The sequence below is a fragment of the Natator depressus genome, chromosome 2 (assembly GCF_965152275.1).
Source record: "Natator depressus isolate rNatDep1 chromosome 2, rNatDep2.hap1, whole genome shotgun sequence".
Taxonomy (NCBI): domain Eukaryota; kingdom Metazoa; phylum Chordata; order Testudines; family Cheloniidae; genus Natator; species Natator depressus.
Window position 1 is genome coordinate 102,386,136 of NC_134235.1, and position 16,288 is coordinate 102,402,423.

Genomic DNA, 16,288 nt, shown 5'->3' on the forward strand with positions numbered 1-16,288 from the left:
GCCAGACAAAGGGAATCTTGTGCAAAGAGAACTGTGGAAGGAAAACCAGGATGACAAATAAAATCCAAGTCCTGTTGGAGACTGACTAAATTCCTCCCTGTAGGAAGGTTCCTGGAAGAAAGGACAACCTCCTTTGAACCCCCTCGAAAGATCTAGGATTTCTTGCGTTATTGTTCAAGTAATGCTGAAACTGTGTTTTGGTATGGATGACTTCTCTCCATAATGAGTGCTGCTCTTCTCCCCCTCAGAAATGGACTGTTAATGCTTCACATGTTACTGTGTGAAATTGCTTTGTGGTTAAAGGTTATCGCACTATAGCATCTGTGGGAGAACTCTTTTTTGGAATGCTGAACATATAGGCATCTGTGGCTATGGTGCTGATGATCTGTCCTGCTTGTGATTTAATAGAAAAGGTAGTTGTATTGTCGTCTTACCGTTTTTGTGACTCTCCAAATTAGTTTGTAGACCGCTGAATAAATACTAATTTTAAAGAAACATAGGCTGAGCAAGTTTGTTTTTTTTTTTAAAGTAAAAATATATTTAAAAAAATAGAATATCAGGGTTGGAAGGGACCTCAGGAGGTCATCTAGTCCAACCCCCTGCTCAAAGCAGGACCAATCCCCAATCAAATCATCCCAGCCAAGGCTTTGTCAAGCCTGACCTTAAAAACTTCCAAGGAAGGAGATTCTACCACCTCCCTAGGTAACGCATTCCAGTGTTTCACCACCCTCCTAGTGAAAAAGTTTTTTTCTTAATATCCAACCTAAACCTCCCCCACTGCAACTTGAGACCATTACTCCTTGTCCTGTCCTCTTCTACCACTGAGAATAGTCTAGAACCATCCTCTCTGGAACCACCTCTCAGGTAGTTGAAAGCAGCTATCAAATCCCCCCTCATTCTTCTCTTCCGCAGACTAAACAATCCCAGTTCCCTCAGCCTCTCCTCATAGGTCATGTGTTCCAGACCCCTAATCATTTTTGTTGCCCTTCGCTGGACTCTCTCCAATTTATCCACGTCCTTCTTGTAGTGTGGGGCCCAAAACTGGACACAGTACTCCAGATGAGGCCTCACCAATGTCGAATAGAGGGGAACGATCACGTCCCTCGATCTGCTTGCTATGCCCCTACTTATACATCCCAAAATGCCATTGGCCTTCTTGGCAACAAGGGCACACTGCTGACTCATACCCAGCTTCTCGTCCACTGTAACCCCTAGGTCCTTTTCCGCAGAACTGCTGCCTAGCCATTCGGTCCCTAGTCTGTAGCTGTGCATTGGGTTCTTCTGTCCTAAGTGCAGGACCCTGCACTTATCCTTATTGAACCTCATCAGGTTTCTTTTGGCCCAATCCTCCAATTTGTCTAGGTCCCTCTGTATCCTATCCCTGCCCTCCAGCGTATCTACCACTCCTCTCAGTTTAGTATCATCCGCAAATTTGCTGAGAGTGGAATCCACACCATCCTCCAGATCATTTATGAAGATATTGAACAAAACCGGCCCCAGGACCGACCCCTGGGGCACTCCACTTGACACCGGCTGCCAACTAGACATGGAGCCATTGATCACTACCCGTTGAGCCCGACAATCTAGCCAACTTTCTACCCACCTTATAGTGCATTCATCCAGCCCATACATCTTTAACTTGCTGACAAGAATACTGTGGGAGACCATGTCAAAAGCTTTGCTAAAGTCAAGAAACAATACATCCACTGCTTTCCCTTCATCCACAGAATCAGTAATCTCATCATAGAAGGCGATTAGAGATCATCCCGTGAATGAATATACAGATGAGATTTCTCCTTCAGGTTTGAAATTATTCCCAGCAAGAAATGCACATGAAAAGGAAAATATGTCCCCCACCCCCCCCAACTAACTTACTGTGTAGGCTTCCTACTTCCACAGAGGGAGTAAGTTCCTTCCCTCAGTCCGTACTTTAAGGTCTGATTGAAAACACTAGCCTATCAGGTTTAGGAGCCCACTTGGATTGTGTGGTTGAGGTTGGCTTCAAAGCACCAATCTAGAAATAAGTGCACCAGCTTGCCTTCTGAGAATTTCAGGATCACCTGAGGCAAGAGCATGTTGTCCCATCAGACAACACAACCACATAAGATGAAGAGGGGGACTTGTGGTTCAAATCAAAACACATACAAGCCTTGCAGATCCTACTGTGTGTGTGATATTACATAGCCTCCATCAGGGTAAACCAAATACATTAGAACCTTAGAGTTACGAACGCCTCGGGAATGGAGGTTGTTCATAACTCAGAAATATTTTTTAACTGAACAAAACAGTGGTGGTTCTTTCAAAAGTTTACAGCTGAACATTGGCTTAATACAACTTTGAAACTTTGCTATGCAGAAGAAAAATGCTGCTTTTAACTATCTTAATTTAAATGAACCAAGCACAGAAACAGGTTTCTTTCCTTGTCAGATCTGTTTTTTTTAAATTTTCCCTTTATCTTTTTAGTAGTTTAACACAGTATTGTGCTGTATTTGCTTTTTTGAGGGGAAGGGGATCCACTGCTGCTTCTTGACTGTACTTCCAGTTGCAAATGAGGTGTGTGGTTGACTTGTCAGTTCATAATTCTGGTGTTTGTAACTGTGAGGTTCTCCTGTAAAAGGATCCTGGAATACAAAAGCAGATTGGCTAACTCATCTGTGAATAGAAAATTTGGAGTGGGCTCTGAACCAAGAAATTTTTCAGCTGCTAGACTATCCCAGGTGGATTTATTCACGTACAGACAAAATGCAAAAACAAGGCCCCTTCTTCATCGGAGATCATTGGGAGCAGATGCTATGGCCCACAGATGAGCAAATTTTTTTTTTAATACCTGAGCTCACTTGCCAGCCTGCTCTGGCAAAAAGAATGTTGACTGACACAGAATATATGTGCAAAGCTGCCACCTGGTCCAAGTTTTTAAAGCCCTACAGGTTCAATCTTCACTCATTTCCAGGCTGGTGCTTGGCAGAAAGTTGCTCCAAGCAGTAGTCCTGAAACAGATTAATAGACTTTTTTTTTTTTCTTTTTAAGGCTGGAAGGGACCATTAGATCATTTAGTTTGAACTCCTCTATAACAGACAATATAATTTCACTCCTGTATTGAGCTGAATAATTGGTTTGACTAAAGCAAATCTTACAGAAAGGCATCTAGTCTTGATTTGAAGACCTCAAGAGATTTTTTCCAATGATTAATCATCTTCACTTGTTTTTAAAATTTTGTCTTATTTATAATTTTGAATTTGTCTGGTTCAGATTAATGTTAATTTTAGGGAAGGCGAAACCACCTTACTAACTTTTTCCTGATGACTTGTGTTTCCCATATATCTCAGATTAGGGGAAAGGTCAAAGTCCAGAATGAAAAATCGTTACTAAAATTTCCTTTCTGGGACCTATTCTTGTCCAGCAGGGCAGATTGGAGTTCTCCTGAATGTGTCTCTAATGGCCTCTTCAGGCTCCCTGTATATAGTTAACAATAATATTCAACTCCATTTGTGTTAGGAGTTTTAAATTCTAATCTACTCATAAGAATTTGTTGGTTCCATACAAGTTTGGAAATACTCATCTTTGTGGGTGGAAGGAGCAAGGCCAAACAATGGAGCCTGTGGACAAGTCTGAACAGCTTTTCATATTTGCAGGAAGATGTGCTGGCCTGAACTAGGGGAGAGGTCTGCCCTACAGAGGGAATTTATCAAGTAACAAACTTTACTTTTCTATTCTGACAAATAGCAACTATTTATGGTGGGGTAGAAGAAAGGGAGCTGAAGTCCAGTTAGTTGCAAGTTATTGGGATTTAGGCTTCTGAATCACTGGTATGCACGTCTGAAAATTTTATCTTAAGTCTCCAGAACAAAAAAAGTGCTTAGAGGAGGCATAAAGAATTTTTCTCCCCAGTCTTACCGTTGTACAGTTTGTAGTGGGGAGCATCTTGCAGGAATATGCCATTGCTATAAAGGACACAAAAAAGAACTTTCTTTGTCACAGCTTTCAAATCGTGGTTAAGGGAACTATTGAGAATAATGATACAATTAAGCAGCCTGGCCTGCATAATCTAAATACTGACTGGAGCATTGACTGCTGTGGAGAGGTTTCAACAGAAAAGTTCAGGCAAGTTTGGTTCCATCACAGGAGGAGTTGCAAGAATTTCTAAAGTGATGGGGCCCACCACCTGAGAAATTAATTTATTCTCTTCTCAGTTTGTGAAGGCTAGCGAAAAGCAACTAGGCCTGCCATCACAGAAATGGAAGGAGGAAAATGAATCTAGTGATGAAGCAGTTCCTAAAGACACGGCAGTATTTATTTCACTAGCATGTACATTCAGTTGCTTTCAGTACCACTTCCATTACTTTTCCCATGGTCAGTGTGCTCTAAGTGTGGGGTGGGAAACTTCAATCTTTGAAGAATGCTATAGTTGTCCCAATCATCAATCATGCCAATGAGACCTGGCCTCTGTTGACTTCTTTGATCCTTTCAATTTTGGACTTTTCCTGAAGACTGCTCTAGGGCCACTAATAATCACTATAATGAAAAGTCAAAACTCAAGGCCTCTGTAGCCTTTTCCAGTCTGTCATGAAGTGCGGCTGACCCATTTATACGATCTATTTGGAGCTGATAGTGCAGCACTACAGTGGCTTCAGTGATTCCTTTCAAAGGGAGCTTGGGGTAGTGATTGACAGCTGCCCTTTCCCAAGAGACCTTGCGGGTGAGGTTCTACAGGTATCCATGCTCTTGACACTTTTATAGTCTCTAAGGCAAGAAGGGACCATCATGATCATCATCTAGTCTAACCTCCTGCACATCACAAGCCACAGAACCTCACCCACCCATTTCTATAATAGGTCCATAACTTCCGGCTCAATTACTGAAGTCCTCAAATCATGATTTAAAGACTTCAAGTTACAGAGAATCCATCACTTACCGTAGTTCAAATCAACAAGTGACCTGAGCCTCACTCTGAGAGGAAGGCAAAAGGCCCCCCAGAGTCTCTGCCATTCTGACCTGGTGAAGAATTTCTTACTGACGCCAAATATGGCGATCAGACCCTGAGCATTTGGGTGAGACCCACCAGTCATATATCTAGGAAAGGATTTTTGTAGTAGCTCCATCTAGTGTCCCATTTCTCACCGTAGGAGATATTTGCTAATAACAGTCACAAATGGGCCATATGCCCTTGTAGGCAACTTCATTATGCCTTCTCCTCCAAAACTTTATCAAGCTCAATCTTGAAACAAGTTGTTTTTTGACCCCACTTTCTCCTTGGAAAGCTGTTCCAGAACTGCATTCTTCTGATAGTTAGAAACATTTAGTCTAATTTCAAGCCAAAATTTGTTGATGTCCATTTGCTTTTATGCCAACATTGCCCCTTAACCTGGTGGTTATCCCTTTGATGTATTTATAGAGAGCAATCATATCTTCCCTCAGCATTCATTTTGTTAGGCTAAACAAGTCAAGCTCCTTAAGTCTTCTCTCGTGAGGTATCTTCTCCACTCTTCTGATCATCCTAGTAGCCCTTCTCTGCATCTGTTCCAGTCCTGAATTAATCTTTCTTAAGCATGGGAGACTATCAGTATCAACATGATACCTCTTGTAGGAAACTGAGATACTATGAACTCTGCTGTCAGCAGTACACGGCCACCCCACTTTACATCTGCTTTTCAGCATACATGCTCAATGTCACCAAGCCTTTGAGAAATTGGCTTCTGGATGAAAAGGAGCTGGGTCAGACTGAACCTTGGGAAGACCAGATTGATGCTGGAGAGAAGGGGGAAGTGTTCTGCAGAATTAGCCAAACCAGTGACCTCTTCTTCCATCAAAAACACTTGTTCTTATATCATTGAGTCAAACTCATGGTGTCCTATTGGACTTCTTGAGCTTGGATGTCGAGGTAGCAAAAGTGGAGAGAAATGATTCTCCCTTTCTACCTCGTTGGCTTATTGGACTGTCCCCTTTCTTGTCAGAGGTCCTGAATGATCCATGCATTAGCCACTTCCAGGCTGGAATACTTTCTCCACCAGTTTTTCCCTTACCTCCCTTGGAGATTGTTGGTGCTAACAGTGGCAGTTTTACTACCACCCTCCCTTCCCCATCTCACACGCAGGTTGGTGTGGGGAATGGAGGAGGCTAGCAAATGAGACAGCCTCTGAAACATTCTACTCAGTATTGTAGAATGGTATCGCCTTACCTAAGAGGTGTTTGAACAAGTTTAGGAAGGAGAGGATCAATGTGGAAGAGGAAAGGGGCAGTGCTTCATGAAACCCTTTTGCCAGTGGACGCTTCCAGCCCAAACAACATGAGGCCTCTTCTGTTGTGGTTTGATTTTTGCCAGTTTCTTCTCCTCACCAGAACAAGACTGAATAAGGAAAACAATACATACAAAAATGGAAAACAGAAAAAAGTGAAGCAAGAAAAAATGGAAAACAGTAACTGTTGGGAAATGCTGTTACAGCAAAGAGTAGGGTACCTACTTCCCAGGCCATCTTTTGGAGAAGGTAGGCATCTAATAAATGAAATTGGGGAGCCAGTGGTAGAGAGGTAGCCAGGGGATTCCCTAAACCCTGGTACATTTTAATGTTTGTTTTTGGTGTACACTTAAAATCTAGATTTATTGGTGCGTGTTGAAAAGAGTCACTGAACTGCATTGTGTCAGGATGATCAGATAAAGGTTGGAGTTGCATCCAGCACCTTGAATTTCACCTGAAAGTGAACTGGCACCAATGCAGAGAGTAGAGCAAGGTGTCAGTATATTACTGCCCAGTACCTCTCAAGGGGGAAATAACATTATATGCTTGCAAGAGCTTTTGGGTGACTTTCTAAATCAATCTCAGGCTCATCTTATCATTGTAGTTAAACCTATGGGAGAGAGAGGCATAGATTATTGATGCCAGATGCATATCTGAAAGGGAAGGGGTGGAAGATGTTCCGCTACAAGGGAGAGGAATGTAGACATAGTATACCTAAATAAGAGCTTGGCCAGGTACAGATTAGTCTGGTTGTCAAAGTAATGTGGAAGCAGTATTTGTCAGAGCATTCTACAGTGGGGTGGGGAGGGTAGTTTACTACTTAAGGTGGAGGCAGATCGCTAACGCCACTCCAACTGTGAGAACTTTGTCAGGTCTTCAGCCTTTAATCCTGGTCCCATACTCTGCCAGATGGTTGAGGAGCCTGATGGAGGCCATCTTTGGGCTTGAAAGGCTTAAGTTTATGATATTGAAAACTTCTTAACCAATCAGTCACTGTCATCAAAGACTTCTTGGCCTCTCTCTACTGCCCTAAGAAGATTAGCACAGGTTTTTTTCCACTTTCTGAAGTGGATGGGCAGTCAAGTTACTTGAGGCCATCTGGCATTGATACATCTATCACTGTAAAGTGATATACCCTAAAAAACAGAATTTTTGAGATCAGGCAATACTTGGCATGGCTATTAATGTGAGAATCTGCTTTGTGTAAGGCAACAATTCCCTGCTCTCTGGAGATCAGGTGTCAAACAGGGGAGGAGCAGCCATACAGATTAATTCATTCTAACTCCTACTCGCTGCTTGAGTTCATCTTCATAGGCTGCAAACTGATGAATCTAATTCCCAACCATGTTGTGGTGAGGATTTGTGCTATGCCCCAGCTTTTAAACAGTCCCTTGAAGGTACCCCTTAAATGTGCCAGACTCTCAAGGGATTACATTCTTCTTTTAAAGTAAGTAATGCAGCCTTAGTGCCTCCCAGACTGAGCCTCCGCTCCAGCACTGCTTCTCACTGAGAGTGAGCTCTCTCCAGCAAGTTGAGCTGAGACAGACTCCTATTCAAATTCTTTGTCCTCTTCAGAGATCAGTGCACCTCAGCAAGTATTTGCAATCACACCAGGAAGCCTTTTCAAAACAAGGTAACAATTTATTAGCCATCTGGCATAAAGAATCTGAAAGTCCTCAGGTTAGCATACAGAAACAAAGATTTAAAAACATAATCTCTACTGCCTTGAGCCATGCTGCTCCCGGAACTCTCTTGGTTTCCTTTGTTTCTGTCTCATTGTCTGTCAGTCCCAGGTCAGAGCTCCTGTGTTTCTCTAAAGGCCAGCTGTTAAACACAGCCACCTGACATCTTTTCTCTTTGTTCTTCATCTTGGGGTCTCAGCTCTGCTTGTCTGCAGAGAGGTGGTGGTGGGGGGGAAATCTCCTTCCTTTTGGCTGTTTGCTAGGTGTGAGTTTTGCAGACATGGGGGTTCCCTTTGCCTTTCTAGCTCCTCCATTGATATGGGTCACTTTCAGCCAGTCCTTTAACGACCTATTCATACCACCCGAGAGACAGTTACATGACCAGAAAACCTCATGTCTCCTGATTTGCCCTAGAAGTATTTTAACCTTTCTGCACCCACTGGCTACAATCTCAATTTATGTCAGTTACTGCCAGGCATATCATTCAGAAAAATACTACAGAAAATTCCCCATTTTTTTTACATGGGGATCAGCAGCACCTCCTCTTGGGAGGCCAAGACTGCCTGTCCATCCTATTAGTCTTGTTGTAAAGGTTCTCTGAGCTGAGAAGTTACCTTAGGATGCTTTATGAATGCAAACTTAATGACATTGACTCTGCCTGGAAGCTCTGTAGTTCTTGGAGCAACGAAGGCTCATTCCTTAGGAACTACAGGACAACTCACATGAGACCCAGTATCAAAACCTAGAAAAATGAAAATACACCTCTACCCCAATATAACGCGGTCCTTGGGAGCCAAAAAATCTTACCGCGTTATAGGTGAAACCGCGTTATATCGTACTTCCTTTGGCATAGAGTATTTCCATTATTAATACAGTATTTGACACAAGAAGTTTTATTCTTGGTGCTTTAGAAAGGGTGCATCTGATGTCGTCCTTCACATGAAGGCCAGGGTCGGGGCTCACAGCTACACGTGCCTGCTGGGGTTGGGGCTCGCCAGGGTCAGGGTTCGCAGCCATGCATCGCGGTCGGGGCTCACAACTTGCAGGCACACGCTGGGGTTGGGGCTCGCAACCCCCCACATAACCAGGTTGCGACCTGGTTCAGTTTGAGAACCAATGTGGTAGACGAGACAGAAAACCATTTTTGCTTTACTGCGTTATATCCAAATTCGTGTTATATTGGATCGCGTTATATTGGGGTAGAGGTGTATGTGACTGAAGTGGCTCTCATAGTCTTTCAGAGACCTATAACAGTATTTACTCTGTGTGGGAATGAAGAGTAACTTAACTGATCAGTGAGAATTCAGAGTGAAAACTAACAGTTTTCAGCTGAAGTGCCATTGATGGAGAAAACAAATGCAATGATTCTTGTTGGAGAGGGAATGAATTTTGAATTTAATTTTAGTCAGGGTGAAATTAGAGAAGAATGATAGTTTAAATGTTTATTTTACAAAAAATTATTTTAAAATATTTAGAGTAAAAATGCTTTGTGAATTTAAATATTGGTTTGAGGAGAGGGGCTGTGTAATACAAGTGGTATTCTAAAAGTGAACTGCAAAGGAAAACAAATGGGTTTGTATATTTTTATTGCTCTTTTTTCTTATGTTTAAAGGAGGTCTGAAAGGTTTAGCAATTTTTTTTCTTCTCTCCCCGTTCTCTTCCCCTCCACCCCCACCCCTTAACATTTTCTTGGCTTGTTTTTACCCTCAGGAATATTAAATGTCTGGTATTTCCTAGTTTTGCTGAAAGACTTGGTTGGATTAGGGGGTTTTGAAAAGTGGTTTGAGCTTTTTCTCACCCATTTGTTGAAGGACAAGGTGTTGGAATCTTTAAGTTTTTTTTCTTAGAGTGTGTGGGGTGCGTTTAGTTCATACAAGTAAAGTTCATACAAGTAAAGCTTTGAAAAGTCCCTTCCCTCTTGATTTCCCAGGTTTCATTTCTTGTGTATTGTGTTGTCTTAATTGTTCCAGTCTCTTTGATGGCCCAGAGTCCTTAAGGAACTGGAGTTTCTAATTTTTTTAAAAATCAGAGTGAGGGAAAACGATCCATTCAGGCCTTCTTTATACATTATAAAGAAGCAAAAAAGGGCACAAATCCAAATTTGTTTTCTCACGCATGTCATCTTTACGTATGTCTTTGTAAAGTTGTCTGAACCTGTTTCTTGGGGGTACACATCTGTTGGTGGCATTTTCTTTGGACCATGACACAAACTGACAGTTTATAGAATCCTGGTGTGTTTTTTGACAAGGTGCTGTGTGAACTTTTTTATTTATTTGCAGAGATACAGAACAAAGCCGTATTGCTGTAGCCTATGCAAGTTCTCCTCAAAATTTCTTACTTCATTCAAGAATCATTTGCACCGTTACCATGAAGATGAAATGGACCAAGAGCTGGTGGTTCCTTGCCCAAAATGTGCATTTGCTTCTGATTCAAAAATAGTGGGAAAACACATCCGGATGTTTCACTCTTCTAATAGGAAAATACAGAACTATACAGTGAGCATTTTGGGTGGCATGAAACAATTCAGGAGTGACATTATAAACTTCACATGTCTAAAATGTCACTTTACAGACACACTGTACTACAATATGAAGAAACATGTGCTGATGAACCATTTTCAAAATTTAATAAGCACATATTTTGGCCAGAGACCAGATGAAAATGAAGAGAATTTTATTGAGCACTACTGTAAAAAATGTAATGCTTCTGCAAACAGCCAAGATTCTTTAATGTATCATGTCTTAACATCTGATATGCACAGAGATCTGGAGAACAAACTTAGATCTGTGATTTCAGAACATATTAAGAAACCAGGACTTGTGAAGCAAATGCATATTGCTCCCAAGCCTCCCACAACTATAGCAGCTCCATCTTTAATGCCCACCACTGCTCCATCAAGCTCAGTTACTACTCCAACTTGCATTCAACTTGCATTTCCTCAGAATAATCAGAACCAAACCATGGTACAGGGAAAAGCAGTTCAAAACACAGTTAGACCTCTGACTGTTTCAAATGTCTCTGGTAGCCTTACACATACGTCTCCTGCTCCAGTTGTTACTCCACCACATGTTACTCTTGTATCCAGTCCGCTCCCAGTAGGTCAGAATGTTAATCTTCAGCCACCAGTTCCACAACCTGTTTTTGTTTCCCATAGGGTCCCTCTTAATCAGCCTGTCAGGCCTGGGGTTCTCCCCCTTACTCAGCCTGTTGGGACCATAAATAGACCTGTTGCTCCTGGGGTTCTTCCACTTAGTCAACCTGTCAGGCCTGGTCTTCTTCCTGTTAATCAGCCTATTGGGACCATAAATAGTCTGGTTGCACCTGGGGCTCTACCAGTAGCTCATCCTGTTGGTCCTGTAAATAGTCATGTTGGGCCTGGAGTTCTTCCAGTAACTAGACCTCTTGCACCTGGGGTTCTCCCTATAAATCGACCTGTTGGGAATATGAATCGACCCATTGGTCCTGGGGTTCTTCCTTTGCCCCAGACTGTTACCTCAGGAGTTCTCCAGCTTAATCAGCCTGTTGCATCAGAGGTTCTTCCTGTGAGACAGCCTGTCAGACCTGGGATTCTCCAACTTAATCAACCTGTTACCTCAGGGGTTCTCCCTGTAAATCAGCCCATCAGACCTGGAGTTTCTCAAAATACCACTTTCCTGACTGCAGGACCTATACTTAGACAGTTAATTCCAACTGGTAAGCAGGTTAATGGGATACCTACATATACCCTTGCACCAGTTTCAGTTACTTTGCCTGTACCACCTGGTGGTGGGGTAGCAACTGTTACACCACCGCAAATGCCCATTCAGCTAATGCAGTCTGGCACAGTAACTCAGATATCTCGCTCTCCAGCTAGTGCACCTTCTCCTCCTGTTGTTGTGACTTCTTCCCACAATATGTCTGCACAGGCTTCTCCATCTGCTCCTGAAACAAGCCAAGCCCTCAAACAGGCTAAGCAATGGAAGACGTGCCCTGTATGCAATGAGCTCTTCCCATCAAATGTCTATCAGGTCCACATGGAAGTGGCTCATAAGCACAATGCAGTAAAAACAGAGGAAGCCCTTGAACCTGACAAGCTTGCAGTATGTGCACCCTTTCTGAGGTGGATGAAAGAGAAGACTGTCCGGTGTTTCTCTTGTAAATGCTTCCTGTGCGAGGAAGAACTTATAAAACATCTTCTGATGCATGGCTTAGCTTGTTTGTTCTGTACATATACTTTCCATGATCTAAAAAGCCTTGTGGAACACAATAAGACACTGCATAATGGAAGGAAGAAGTTACATGAAGACTACAGCAACAGAGGATTTCAGCTAGATAATGATGCTGACGGTGACCTTATATTTCCACATTTTGATTTCAGTACAATGTTACCAAAAGAAGAACTTGGTGAAAAGGAAGTATACTTGGCAGTACTTGCAGGGGTAAACTCGAGGACCCTCGTACCTGTCTACATCAAAGTGAAGCATCAGACAGCTGAAGTGGACAGTATGTGCAGCAAAAAAGTATTTACATGCCCCTTTTGTTTTGGTACTTTCATTAGCAAAGAAGCCTATGAAATGCATTTGAAAGAGAGGCATCATATCATGCCAACTGTACACACAATTTTAAAGTCTCCTGCTTTCAAGTGCATCCATTGCTGTGGGGTGTACACTGGAAACATGACTCTGACAGCTATTGCTGTGCATTTGCTCCGCTGCAGAAGTGCTCCCAAAGACAGCAACTCAAGTATGAAAGTGCCACTTGAGCGCAATGAGAAGAAAGAGCTATCATTTGTGAATGGTGAAAAGCACGATTCTGTCTCTCAGTCTGCTAAAAGAAAACAATCTGATCTATGCTCTGTTGCAGAGGACCAAAGGAATAAAGAACAGCAGCCTCAGTCCTTAAATACTGGCACAGCTCTAGCTCCAGATAAAGATGTGAATGTAGGGGTAGTGCCTGTCAAGCGACAAAAGGTTGAAAGCAGGACTGAGATGAAAGGACCTCCTTCCAGTGAGGACCTCCATATTCTAGCATTAGATCCTAAACAGTATGAACACAGTTCATATGAAGCTCGAAAGCAGTTTTTGGCAGATTACTTTCACAAGAGGCCGTATCCTACAAAAAAGGAGATGGAATTACTGTCCTCAATGCTATGCGTATGGAAAATGGATGTTGCATCATTTTTTGGGAAAAAACGACATGTGTGCCTAAAGGCGATAAAAAATCGCCAACCCGCTGTGCTTCTGGGTTTCAGTATGTCTGAACTTAAAAATGTAAAGCACAGTTTGAGTTTAAAATATAAACCGCAGGATCTGTAAAAATGCTTTATAGTTTTAAAAAGAATCATAATTGCATACTTCTCAGTTTAGCAATTTTATTACAGTGGTTTAATTTTTTTTAACTTCGAAACTGACCTTTGCAGGGTTACAGTAGAACACAAAGTCTCATTCAAATTTGACTTTGTTATTGGAAAAAAGCAACAGTGATCGTAGATCTGAGGAAGGTAGATCCTTCAAATTTTCAGCTCCGGAATTTGTTTTAGCTTTATTTTTCTTCTGTGGAGTAGGTTTTTCCCTCCCTGCCCCACTCCATTAGGCTTTTATACCACATGTATTGTCTTTCCTGATTTACAATTTATTTTTTGTCAGCAATGTCAACCTCTCCCTGAAAAAAAAAGGGGGGGGGGGGCGCTATAATGTTGGTTAAAATATCAAGACAAACTAAATGAGAACAGAACGAATTAAAGTATTGGTTTAAATTTCTTTAAACTCCTAATTTTATTTTGTCTTTTATCCTCTAAAGAAAATGATTGTGGTATTTAACTTCCTCCTCGTAACCTACCCAAAAAAGCTAGGTTTATTTTAGCAATAATAAAATGTATGCAGCAATTTTTTCCTCAAAAGAAAAGTACATGTGCCAGTTCCAGTGATGCACAGTAGCTAAACATCTATATATTTTTGGGAGGGAGGCAGGTTCCTCTTAAACAACTGGAATTAGGTGATTTACACTGGCTGTGATTTTATCCCATTAAAAATTAACTCTTTTTAATTCAAAGGGATTGTTTACTGTCACTTTGTAGATATGGGACACTTTCCAGTTGCTAAATTTGTACAATTTCAAAGCCTGTTGACCACTTAATTGCAAACGGTGAAGTAGTTTTAGAGAATTACCAAATTACTTTGATGCATCTTGACATAATGTAACTTTTTTTTATTCACATATCCTTCCTTACCTGTAGAAATCTCAGTCCAAGCATCACTGAAGTCAATGGGAATGTGTCTATGCTGACTCTAATGCGTGTTGGTTAGGATATTGAGTGAACACACGCCCCTTTTAATAACCAATGAGAAATTTAGCTTAAACCACTTTCCTTTTTGTAACAGTCAGAAAGCAGCTAAAGCTAGGAGTGGATGGAATGGTAATATGGCACCTTTCGCCTCTGTCATTGATTCAAATGGGACTTCCATATGTGATGAGTACACATTCTTGCCATCTGACAAATAGTTAATGGTTTCTATGAAATAAATTGGTCTCAAACTAGTTTCTAGTGAACAAGTGTCTACACCACAAAAAGTACCTCCAGAACTGCCATCATTGGTAATTGAGAGTCAAAGGGTTGAGTGGGTTTGATTAAACTACCTTTAAAGTGAATTAGGAATGTGATTTTGTGGTCCCTTGCATTACCAGTTCATTGCTATACCTGCTATCTGTATAAATGGGGGGCTTTGGTTTTAATCCAATTGTCAGTTTGGCACTTTCCAAAAATCACTAAAATTACTTTATGCCAAACAAGGCCAGTAACAGAGGCCATTCAAAGCAAATATTACAAGTGGTCTGTCCTACCACTGAACTTTTAAACAAAGGAAAGAAGAATAATGTGCTCATTGTGATTAATTTAGGTAATAAAGTCAGTCTTTTCCTAGTCAACCAATTTTCATCCCATATCAGAGAGTTTTGTGTTTTTTTTAAATTGCATGTACATGTAACTTTACATTGAACATTTCAAGCAGTTGTATAACAGGGCATGACTTATTGTAACGATAACTATCAAAGGAAAAGCTTGCTGCCTTCCTATTTGAGCTTCTACAAACTTTAAAATATCTGTGTTTTGGATTAAAAGTGTGGTATTTTCCTATTTTTGAAAAAATGGTGAAGTGTTCTCATATACTTACCATTCTATTAATTTTTGTTTAAATTGTAAAATACAAAAAGAAAATCGCAATAAAATTGAAACTAGTCATGTAATACGAACACTGAACAAAAATCCTGTAAGGGATTATTATATTTTTGGGAGTGTGCGGGGAGGATAGATCAACAGGACCTAAAAACAATAAGAAAAAATTGATGCTGCATCCTAAAAGGATCCTGTAATATCTAATCTGACTTGTGATTTGGCTGAGTTTAGTTTGTGAATCAGTCTGGAGAGCTTAGGGGATTTAAAAAAATACTTGGAAAAAGAATGTGAGTAGGCTCTATATACGATAGGCAAGATTCATCTCTGGTGTAACACCATATCAATGGAGTTACACTACGGATTTGACAATATAGATCTACAAGACCGCTTAAGATGAGTGGTTTAAGGTACTGTTTATATATTACAAATAATGTTTCTTATTGGGAGAGAACTAAGAAGTGATATTAAGAGTTGATTCTTGCCATGGTGGTGGAGGAAACAATCTAGTTTTACCAGTTTTCTTTATTGTACACTGGCCAGGGACAATGTTAAACATTTTATCTATTTGGCCTTTGATTTCACAGTTTTCAAATAAACCAACTTTTTAACTTTTTTTTTAAGGTGTGTGCATATGAATGGTTATTTTTAAAAACTAGACTTTGAGAGTTTGTAATGTTTCATTAACATTCAGCATGATAACTTGACATGAAAAATTAATAATTTGGATTCAAAATAGTCATATGTCTAAGCAAAACAGAAATAAAGACCTAGATCTTCTAGCTCTTCAAAAGGAGGCAGGGGGAAGGAGAGGACACCACTCCAAGAGAGTTTGTAAGAAAAGTACATTCTACCTCATCTAGAAAATCTGATTTGAGTCCACATCCTTTCCTATAAATCTGGTGCTCCAAAGGCTTGATCATGAGCGTTTAATAGCAGTAGGAGCAAGATCAAAGCCTAAGGGCTTGGCCACACTTACATTTTGCTCTAACTTGCTGGCTCAGGGGTGTGAAAAATCACCCCCCTGAAGGCAGCAAGTCAGAGTGCTTTAAAGCACTAGTGTAAACAGGCTCTGAGTGCTGGGCGCTGCGCTCCCAGTGCTCGGAGCTAATCCCCTCGTGGAGGTGGATTACCAGGAGTGCTGGGAGAGCTCTCTTCCCAGCGCTCACGTGTCACCACACTCACACTTCAAAGCGCTGCTGCAGGAGCGCTCCCACGACAGCACA

At 41.2% G+C, this 16,288-nt stretch overlaps 1 protein-coding gene across 3 annotated transcripts in view; it reads left to right on the plus strand.

The window, feature by feature from the left end:
• ADNP2 (ADNP homeobox 2) overlaps window positions 1-15,658 on the plus strand; it is a 30,022-nt gene extending 14,364 nt beyond the window's left edge. For all 3 annotated transcript variants that reach the window (XM_074944757.1, XM_074944755.1, XM_074944756.1), the window contains one exon: window positions 10,195-15,658. In XM_074944757.1, the coding sequence (XP_074800858.1) occupies window positions 10,195-13,209 (3,015 nt within the window). In that variant the 3' untranslated portion in view covers window positions 13,210-15,658. The remainder of the gene's footprint in view (window positions 1-10,194) is intronic.
• The last annotated feature ends 630 nt before the right edge of the window (window positions 15,659-16,288 follow it).